General features: G+C 49.7%; 1 protein-coding gene across 1 annotated transcript; it reads left to right on the top strand.

Moving 5' to 3' along the window:
- Nucleotides 1–974: 974 nt before the first annotated feature.
- LOC306816740 (zinc finger protein 541-like) lies at nt 975–9,610 on the top strand (the record flags this gene model as incomplete). Its single annotated transcript, XM_079333177.1, has 7 exons — nt 975–1,111; nt 1,819–1,873; nt 6,900–6,975; nt 7,302–7,390; nt 7,930–8,013; nt 8,849–9,012; nt 9,475–9,610. The coding sequence occupies 7 exons, from the start codon at nt 975–977 to the stop codon at nt 9,590–9,592; spliced, it is 723 nt and encodes a 240-aa protein (XP_079189303.1). The 3' UTR covers nt 9,593–9,610.
- Nucleotides 9,611–10,432: the final 822 nt, after the last annotated feature.

The following is a 10,432-nucleotide window of genomic DNA, read 5'->3' as shown; positions in this document are numbered from 1 at the left end:
AAATAATAACTGGGGAGATGATATGGGATGGGGATTAACAACATAGGACAAGGAATGGAAATGGGAATACAGGAGCAGGATTGGCAATGGGAATATGGGAAGGGGACTGGAAATATAGAAATGGAAATATGGGAATGGGAGTAGGACTGGGAATACAAAAAGGGAAAAAGCACATGGAATATTGGACTGGGAATATGTGAACGGCAGCCAGGCAGAGAATACGAGACATGGACAGGGAATGAAACCAGGAATGGGATTTAGACTGAGAATGGAGCAGGACAGGAGTGACAGTGGGGTGAGATAGGAATGAGCCAGGGGCAAGGGGACTGAAGGGTGGAGAGGGGGATCCTGGACAGGGGACAGCAGGAGCTGGGACAGGGGGACATGGGGACAGTGTCAGGGCAGTGGGTCATTGATCAGTTGCACAAGAACCTCAGCCAGGGTCTCCCAGTGCAGCTGGAGCTGCTGGGCCTGGGGTGCCCAATGCCCTGAGCAATCCCCAAGGACTCTTCAAATCTCTGGAACGCAGCGTTCCCCACATCCCCTGGAAGATCCCCCCATGTCCCCAAGCACGTTCTTTTACCCCAGTTCTGGGTGTTTTGGAATGACAGGGAGAAATGCAAAGAAAATTCAGGGAATGGGGAGCCAAGAGGATGTGGAGCCCCCAGCCAGGTGTCTTCCCAACACGGATCAGCAGCACCAGGGCTCAGGGGAGCTCTGCCCACCGGGATTCACTGGGGATCATCCAGCACGGATCCTGCCATGGGGATGGAGCTGCAGCAATGCACGAAGCTCTTCCCACACTCAGGGCACTTGCAGGGCTTCCCTCAGTGGAGACTACGTTGGTGTCTGGTCAAGTGAGAGCTCTGTGAGAAGCTCTTCCCACACACAGGACACTTGTAGGGTCTCTCCCCAGTGTGGATGCGCCGGTGGACAGTGAGGGTGGAGTTGTGCTTGAAGCCCTTCCCGCAGTCATGACACTCATAAGGTCTCTCATCCCAGTGAGTACGATAGTGCAGGACAAGATTGCTGCTTCCCTGAAACCTCTTCCTGCATTTATCACACTCATAGGGCCTCTCCCCCGTGTGGACGAGCCGGTGGATCATGAGATGTGAGTTGCACTTGAAACTCTTCTTGCAGTCAGGGCAGCAGAAGGGCCTCTCATCCCTGTGTATGCGAGAGTGCTTGAGAAGATTGGAACTGGTGTGAAACCTCTTCCTGCATTTATCACACTCGTGAGGCCTCTCCCCCGTGTGGATCCTCTGGTGCTCAGTCAGGTGTGAGCTCACTCTGAATCTCTTCCCACACTCCCCACACTCGTAGGGCCGTTCCCCCGTGTGGATTCTCCTGTGTCTGATCATGTCCCATCTCCTCCTGAAGCCCTTCCCACATTCCGAGCACTTGTAGGGCTTCTCCCCATGGTGAAGCTGCTCACGCAGCCCCAGCTCCGAGCTCCGGCCGCCTCCCCGGCCCGGGCTGGCTCTTTCCTGCTGGGATCCCCGGGCTGTGCGTTTGCAGCCCCTCCTGCTGCGGGATCTGCGGGGCTTTTCCTCCCCGTTGCATTCCTGCGCCGTGGAGCCGCTGCAAACGGCCTCTTGCCCGAGGCTGTGCCGCGGGGATTTGTCCTCCCTGCTGTCCGTGCTCAGCTCCTTGTCTGGGGGAGGAAGGACAAGGACAGAACGGGATTTGCCTCCGTGCCAGAGGGAAGGGCAAGGAGATCCCCTCAGGGCTGCGCTGCAGCCGGGGCCGTGCTGGGCTGGGAGATGGAGCAGGACACAGGGGGAAAGGGGCACTGACTTCCTCCTCACCTGCCTGCAGCTCCTGCACCATCGACCTGGTTCTCATGGCCTTCTCCTCCTCAATGCAACCAAAGGTTTGGGAAATCCTGGTTTGGGGGGGAAAACAAGGGCTGAGCGCGTTGGGTTTGATGGTGGCGCTGCCCAAGGGCAGCTGGAGCAGTCAGCGCCCCTTTCAGCCTCGGGGGCCCGGAGCCCGCTCAGCACCAACCTCCCGCACCCCTCCAGGCTGCCGGGGGTCCCCCGGCTCCGGGATCGCCCCTCTGAGCTCTCCCCGCTCCGGGGCTCGGCTTTGGGCTCCTGCAAATCAAAACATCCCCTGAACCGCAAAATAAAACCCTCCCGGAGCCCCCCATGATGGATTTGGGGCGAGCTCCCCCTCCCCGCTCACCTGCGGGTTCTTGGGGGGGCGATTCTGCCGCTCCCGGGGGACGCTGCGGTCCGTGTGGGCGGGAGAAGCGCGTGGTTCCAAATTCGCTCCTCCTTTTCCTGCCGCTCCTCCTGTGTCCCTCCTCTTCCTCCCGCTGCTTCTCCTCCGTCTCTTCCCTCTCCTCCTCTTCCTCCTGCTCCTCCTCCGCTCCCAGCCGTCTCCCAGCGCAGCCAGAGCCGCTGGAACTGGGGTGCCCAACGCCCTGAGCAACCCCCAGGTCCCTCCCAGGACCCCTCAAATCCCTGGAACCGAGCGTCCCCCGCATCCCCTGGAAGATCCCCCCGTGTCCCCAAGCAGGTCGTTATTTAACATCTCTATTTTTACCCTGGTTTTAGGTGTTTGGGAAGGACAAAGAGAAATGCAAAGAAAATCCAGGCCACGGGGAGGGTGTGCAGCCCCCAGCCAGGTGTCTTCCCAACACGGATCAGCAGCACCAGGGCTCAGGGGGGCTCTGCCCACCGGGGTTCCCTGGGGATCATCCAGCGCGGATCCTGCCATGGGGATGGAGCTGCAGCAGGGCACTGTCTTGGTTTGAAAGACAGGTGTCTGCTGAGGAGCTCTGGAGCTTCTCTTGAAACAAAAAATGTAAACTCTCTCCCTCTAAATTAATATGACTTGGAAATTGAGGAGCTCTCAGGCAAAGATATGGGATTTAGAATAGCAGTTTTTCACTGGGAAAATGAAAATAAAAGTCTAGTAATATAAAGACCAAAACACTGGCAAGGTCAGAATGCAACCTGTAACCCTGTTGTTCAGTGTGTTGGTTACAGTCTGAATAATGGTACCTGTAGTTTTCTTGGAGTGACAGATGTGGTTTTGTTGAAGCAATGATTTTGGAGAAGGATGTAGTTACTTTTTTAACATCTAGTGGTGATGAAGATCGGCCTGGTCTTCTTCTGGGAATTTAGTGGGAAAGGCTGCTCTGATGTTTGAAATTCCAGATTTTATTTAGGTAGGAAATACTTGGCTTTTCTCTATGGTTGGGGCATCTCCCATAAGGTATAACTCCTTGTGGGGAAGAGATCTGAGGATGGGTCATGGAAGAGATAAGGAGCCCTGCTCCACCTGGTTTCAGCAGATGGTGATAGAATGTATACTTCTGCTTGCATCTTGCATTGCAACTTCAGACATGATCTACTCTTTATTCTATTACCATCTGCATCCTACCTGAATTAATACCTTCTTTCAACTCTGCTATATATTTTTATCCACAGTGAAACTTTACACACAGTTCTCACTTAAGATTAGGTTTTTCTGTGGTACTCAATGGGTTTCTTTATCTTTCTGCATTACCAACTAAGTGTAACTGGGATTTGAGCAAAAACAATTGTACAGATTGTTTTGCCTTTGCTTGAGGTGGGCCTAATCTAAACAGTCTTAAAATACCTTTTATGTGCACTACAGGAACTTTATCCCCATGCACTGTGTGCAAGGCTTCAGACTGGGCAGGACTTGCTTGAGTGATGGACTCTCAGGTGTTGGCTATTTAGGTGGCTTTTGTTAAGTTCATTTCTCAATTTGTTGATGTTTCCCTGCCAAGTGCCTTTAGGGTAATTTTAAGTAGCCTGTTGTACAGTTCAACTTTCCTGGCAGCTGGTGTGTGATAAGGGATATGATCTATTTATTCCATATCCTGGTTTTTGGCTGAGGTGTTTCTAAGGCTGTTCTTGAAATGGGTCCTGTTGTCTGACGATTCTCTCAGGGGTGCTGTGTCTTTATAGGACTTGCTTTTTTGGGCTTCAGACGGTGTTTTGAGTAGTAGTGTGAGGTACAGTGTAGGTTTCTAATGATCTAGTGGTGGCTTCTACAATTGTGATCACGTAGCACATGCCTTGGGGGGTTTGAGGCAGTGTGATGTAGTTCATTTGCTGGGCTTCTTTATACTTATATTTGTCCCCCATATTAAAGAGGCTTTATCTGTTTGGCTTGCTTGATTTTAGCACATGTCTTACAGTTGTGGATAACTTGAGAAATGCAATTTATAGTTAAATGTGATTTTCAGTTTTGTGCCTACTTATAAGTGGCATTTTTGCCTTGATGGCTTGAGACACTATGGGCCTACTGAGCTACGAACAACTCTCCCTTATTTTGCTAATTTGAATGTATTTGTGACATCTCTATTTTTGCAGCTTGATCTACATGCTCTTTGTTTTAGTGTTCTTTATTAGCCTGACTTTTGGGGACGTGACCGTCTACATGATGGACTTTTACAGAGTTTGTCTGAGTGGCAATGTTTTTGCACTCATCAGCAGCCTCAATTGGTTTTCCTTTGTGTTGCTAGCTGGTCTTTTTTTACCTTTCTAGCTAACTCCACAGAGCATTGGTTACTATTTATGATTCAGTATAAGGGTAGAGCTTTGGCCAGTTCTCTGTTTCAGCAGTGTCCAGGGCCAGCTGAATGGCTTTGAGTTCAGCAAGTGCACTTGATTCACCTTCTCCTTCAGTAGCTTGTGTGACTCGTCGTGTGGGGCTCCCTGCGGCCACTTTCCACTTCTGGTTCATCTCAACCATGAGACAGAAACTGTCAGTGACAAGAGCACAGCGTGTTTCTTGTACTGGTAATTGGTTGTATGGTGGAGCTTTTTAGCCTGGGTTACTTGTTTCTGCTCCTTTTTGTTAGTGAGACTAAAGTTTTTATCTTGTGTCCGGTTTTAAGTGTTTTTAAAATTTCAGGGTGATTTGTGTTTCTAATCCAGCCATGCTGTGTGATGAGAGCAATCCATGGGCTCCATGTGGTGTGGGTGGCGTGGTGGGTAGAGGAGCCTTTTCTTTAAACATCCACCCCAGCACTGGGAGTCAGGGTGCCAGGAGGAGTTGTGCTTTTGTGATAATTTCTTTTGAAGTGGCTTGAACTTTCTTCTTATAGGCAGATAAGATTTTGTTTGGTTGTTTTTGTGTTTTTTTTTTTTTTGGTGAGTGTAGTTTGCTTTTGACTTTCTGTAACTTTGACTCTAGAATTCTAGTGTTTGGCCTCGAGTCTCCCCAGGCACCTTCTGCTAAAGGCTCCAGGACAAGCCATTGTTCTTGGCTGCAGAGTAAAGCACATTCCTCACCTCTGGTCCTGTCTTGACTGGGCCAAGGGCACTGCATGAGTGATTTTCTGCTTGTTCTGGGTGAAGGTTTGTTGCTGTTCAGGGCCACAGCTGGAATTGTTCTTCTTAGGGTGACCAGGTAAGGATGGCTCACAATGTGGCTGCACCCAGGAATGCATTCTCTACAAACCTAAGGCCCCTAGGAAAGCTTGTGTTTCCTTCTTGCAGGTGGGTGGAGAGACTGTGATGATCTCATTGATCATTTCAGTGGGGGTCTGGCTCTGTCCATCTTGCCACTCTACTCCCAGGAACTGGATCTCTCTGCTCTTCTCCATGGCGAAACCTCCTTCCAGCAGAATCTGAATGATCCTCTCTCCTTTCTCAAATACTTTTATTGCCCTGTTCCTCCACGCAATGATGTTATTGATGTATTGCAGATGTTTTGGAGCTTTACCCTTTTCCAGTGCAGCCTGGATCAGCCCGTGGCAGATGGTGGGGCTGTGTTTCCACCCCTGGGGCAGTCGGTTCCTGGTGTACTGCATGTCCCTCCAGGTGAAAGCAAACTGAGGCCTGCACTCTGCTGCCAAAGGAATGGAGAAAAATCCGATCGGTAGTCGTGACGGGTTCTTTTATGGATCTCAGTGCGCAAAAGACACAGCAGGGGACAAAACCAGTTTACATTTGCAGAAATGCACTCTATTTAGTGCCAACGAAAATGCAATAGTGGGACAGAGCGAGGGAGAGAGAGAGAGAAAGGGGGTTGGGATTATAGCTACCAAGATGGGCAGATGAATCCTCGTGGAGCCAGCCAATAGATGTCTGTTGCCCTATGGGAAGATCTTGGGGGTCTCCTCTGAGAAAGTCACTTTTATAGTCCTTTCCTAAAGCGAGTGGCTTCTGGCCAAAAGGTGGAAAGATTTATGGACTATTGTATGTGGAGCTCGTTACACTGAAGAACAGGTGGAAACAAGATGCTTAAAGGCACACCAAACCATCTTTGTTGTTATGAACACACGCAGGTAGCCCATACCAGACCAGTCCATTGTTCTTCCATCTGTGGGAGCTTTGTTGAGTCAGCGCCCCGTGACTAGTTGTCATGAGAAACCAGTCCTGGTAGGCATCACCTGTGGAACAGTCACTTGGTGTTCCTCCCATCCCTGGGCAGCACAGGCCTCAGGCGAGGGTTGTTGGGCAGAAACAGACGAGAGGCTCACATGGACTCTCACGCAGGGCTCAGCCCAAATGGCTCTGGCAAGGACAACATCTCTCCTGGAGGCACTGGCCCAAGGACCCACAGCCTGCTGCCTTGCAAATCTCCAGGGGAGATCTTGGTTCTCCAAGACATTTTGGGGTGGATTGAGGGAAAACTCACAGAAGCCTCAGCAAGCTGAGACAATTCTGGGTGCAGGAGGAGCAAAATGCTGGAGTTGGTGAGCCACATGCCACTCTTGGGGAGCATGACTAAAGGACTGGGTAGCAAAAACAAGGGGGGATTGGCAGCAAATCGCAAGGTTTGACCCATAAGAGGGCCAGTGGAAGGAATGCCTGAAGAGGCAAAGTAGATGAAAGGCAGCATTTATGTTTCTTGGCTCTTTTGCATGTGGTGGGGCAGCTGAAGCCTGTGTCCCTTTGATCTTGCAGGAGGCTCTGCAGATGTTGCTCTCAGGGGGGCCTCCAACACCTCAAGGCCACCCCTTGGCTGATTACCATTACACAGGTAACCAAAGCAGAGCTTGTTCCTTCACTCACAGATGCTGCCGTCCCCTTAGCTGCCATGTCAGGCGTTTACGCTTCAACAGCAACACCTGTACAAGGTCTCGTCTTCTCTGGGGGCGGGGAAAGCAGCAGCATCTAGTCCTTCAGCCTGACTTCTTTCCCGTGCTTTTTGCCCTGGGCAATGCCTGCTCTTGCCTTCCTTACTTTCTGAGGGAGCAGACATGTGCACAGGTGAATGATGGATAGCGCCAATTGCCTCTTGGTGGCCAGTGGGATCTACCTCAAGTGGCAAGAAGCATCAATTTACCTGCTGCTTTTATTTGCCAGGCTCTGACAGATGGACACCTGAGGAGAAGGAGTCCTTCCAAAAGACTTTTCACACCTATGGCAAGGATTTTAATCTCATCCAGAAGCAGGTAAAGCCATAGGACATTCTTTACACTGGCAGATCATAAGAGGGAAATGTTGCTTATTTCTGATTCCAAATACTGCAATTCAGTCTCACTCTTCTCCTAGATGAAAAATATTGGAATAATAGAGATATGGGGCATCCCTTTTCCTGCGGATGAAAATCCTGTGTGAAAGCAATGATTGTGCCTCTCCAGCCCTTTCCTCCAAGCTCTTTTGGAAGACACAGTTTTATCCTGTCACATTTGTCGCATGCTTGTGCTGCTGCTTCCTCAACATATTGTGCCGGGAGGACTGGAAGGGAAAGAAAAACTGTGCTGGGTGGATTTGTTGTTGATCTGTGCATCACATGTGTTATGCATTACAGAGAATAAGACATGGCTTTGCACGTGGCAGAATGCCTCTTCTACTCCCTATTTATTTCATTCTATGCCCTACTCCACTTACTCCATGCTTTTACTTCCTCCTTTTCCCCATGCTCTACTTCTTCTCCCACCCACACTACAGGATGGCCATTTCACATTCCTTCTTTTTCTTTCCACAACAGATTCCAAGTAAGACTGTGGCACAGTGTGTGGAGTACTACTACTCCTGGAAAAAAGAACATAGACTTGCCCACACTCTTGCTCAGGTGAGTGGGAGGAAAGTCAAGACAAGCCAGCAGTGTCAAGAAACTGAGAGAAGGGGACAAAACCTGCTGGCGAGCCATGCAAGACGCAGCTCTGCCAGGTCCCGTGCCCTGGGAAAGGCAGAGCAGATGCTGCCATGATCTTCATTGTGCTGCTGCTCTGAAATAGGGAATTCTGGAGCACCCCTTTGACCCAACACAGCAGCACCTTCACCAAAATCGGCTTTGACTCTCTGTAGACTGGTTACTCAGGGGCTGGCACCCTCACTGATGCCAATCAGATCCTTCATTTCCCATCGCTTGCTAACATCTCCAATCCTGGCTACGTTCATAGACATGCTGCATATTTTCAGGGATCTTTCGCAGCATCCCAGTAGACTCCCCAAAAATGACCTGCCGGTTCTGTGCCTCCGCTCCAACTATTCTTACAGGAAAACTCAATTTTGGTTCACAGAGAGAGAGATCATTTAGGGGAATAGAAACTGGGTAACCATGGGTCTTGACTAATTGGACTCAATTGAAAACCCATTCCATAGGTATTTGTGGAGGAAACATAGGGATAGAGAGATGTTAGGCAGAGAGGTATATTAAAAAAATGTAGATCTGAAGACACCCATGTATTTAACAGAGGCCTGTGGGCAGTAGAAAGGAGATGTTTTTTCCTGCAAGGTGCTGTGTTGACAGCCCACCAGCACAGCCCACCTCCAAATCCAGGCATTTTCTCAGCTCTTCAGGGTTTGGAGCAATTTCCTTAAGCCAAAAGATTTTTGCGCTGGACGCTCTGATTTCCAGCTTTGTGGGAGGAAGGAAATATTGATGAGGATTCTTTGATTTCCAGACGGTGGGTGAAGCAAAGAGGAGCCAAAGCCCTCCCAGAAAGGAGCATGGGGAGACAGGCAAGAGAAGGCTCAAGAGGCCCCGCAAGGCGGAGTGTCCCTGCTGCCACCCGGCCCAGCCGCCCCGCTCGGCGGGAGGCCCCTTTCCCTGCGGGCAGTGCCAACGGTGCGCAACTTCTTCCTCTGGCTGCTCACAGCCCGGGCCCTGGCACTAAAACACGCTGGCCCTTCCCAAAGGCACCACGGGGCAAGCCCAGGGCACTTGGAGGATGGCCCCTCGCAGCTGTGCTCAACGTGCTTACAGCCCAATTTCAACCCAAACTGCTCACTTAAAGCCCAGCATTCAGACTGGAACCTTGCCGTGCCCCAACAAGGCACAGCTCAAACAAGTAGGAATAGGCACACCAGAGCTTGCTTGGATGCTGCTGCTGGAATTCAAAAGAGGTTGAGGCAAAAAGAGAAAGAAATCGCAAGGAACTGAAACAACAAAGATTCATGGTGCTGAAAAATTCACCTAGGTGTCTCAGCCTGGAAAGACAGAGAAATACATAGAGAAATGGAAATCTGGGAGATGGGTTTAATGGTGTGTATTGAATGAACAATGGATGGTTTGTTTCCTTTCTTCCAGGGTGTTTGCAACCATGAAGGAAAGGAACGCACACAGGAGAAGACATCTCCCACGGAAGGAAGCAGAGCCTCTGGCTAAGAAGAAAAACCAAATTAGCCCTGCAGCTCTCCAGGCCTAGCAAGAGTTAGCCGTCAAGAGGACTAGATAGAAATAGGATTGTTTCTGAAGATTTTAGGCTGCTTTATTCTTCTCTTTAGTTTACTAGATAGGCATTTCTCAATTGATTAGCTAAGATTTGTTAGTATGATTAGAATTTGATTAGTTGTATTAGATATATTCGTAAATGGAAGAGGTTTGGTGTTGTTGGCTATGCTCCTTCTTTCCTCATTTAGTGTGTGTTAAGACAAAAGCTGTCCTGTTCATTAAACCAAAGTTTGTTCAGTTTTGTCTTTTGTCTGTATGAAATCCTCAAGCAATGGTTGTTCCATTTGTTTGGTGTTACAAACACAGCATTTGCCCCGAGAGAAGAATCTGGGCACGTGCCTCCTCCTGCAGGCCCAGCCCCTTGCTCAGCTGGCAGGACTTACAAAGGTGTGTTCCCATTCCTGCCAATGGAATAACGGTGGAGTTTCATCCTTTGATTCCTGAAAATCTCACCTGGGACTGCAAAGGGAGGCTTTGTTTAAATTCAGGCAATTGGGTCTAAATGACTTGGCCTTGTCTCACTATGCTTGCAGGGATAAAAGCTGCAGGCTTTAGTCCTTTAACCCAGCAACAAAGCTTTCTTGACTTTTGGTGCACAGATGGACTTGGCCACATCCAAGGACTTTTCTAACCTCTCTGATTCTGTAACATTAATAGCCACATGCACTAAAAAGAAAGCAGTAGTTCAGTTCAGTTTCTTCTGAAAGGACCAGCTTCCCACTCTGGGCCTCGAGCAACCTCCTCATCCAAAGCAAAGTGCGTGTGAACATTACCCTCTCACTTCTCACAGCTTTGGCATCGGCACCAAAGAAGC

Source organism: Erithacus rubecula (genome assembly GCF_903797595.1).
Source record: "Erithacus rubecula genome assembly, contig: scaffold_864_arrow_ctg1, whole genome shotgun sequence".
In the NCBI taxonomy this organism is placed as follows: Eukaryota; Metazoa; Chordata; class Aves; order Passeriformes; family Muscicapidae; genus Erithacus; species Erithacus rubecula.
This window is presented reverse-complemented; position numbering and strand designations above follow the sequence as displayed.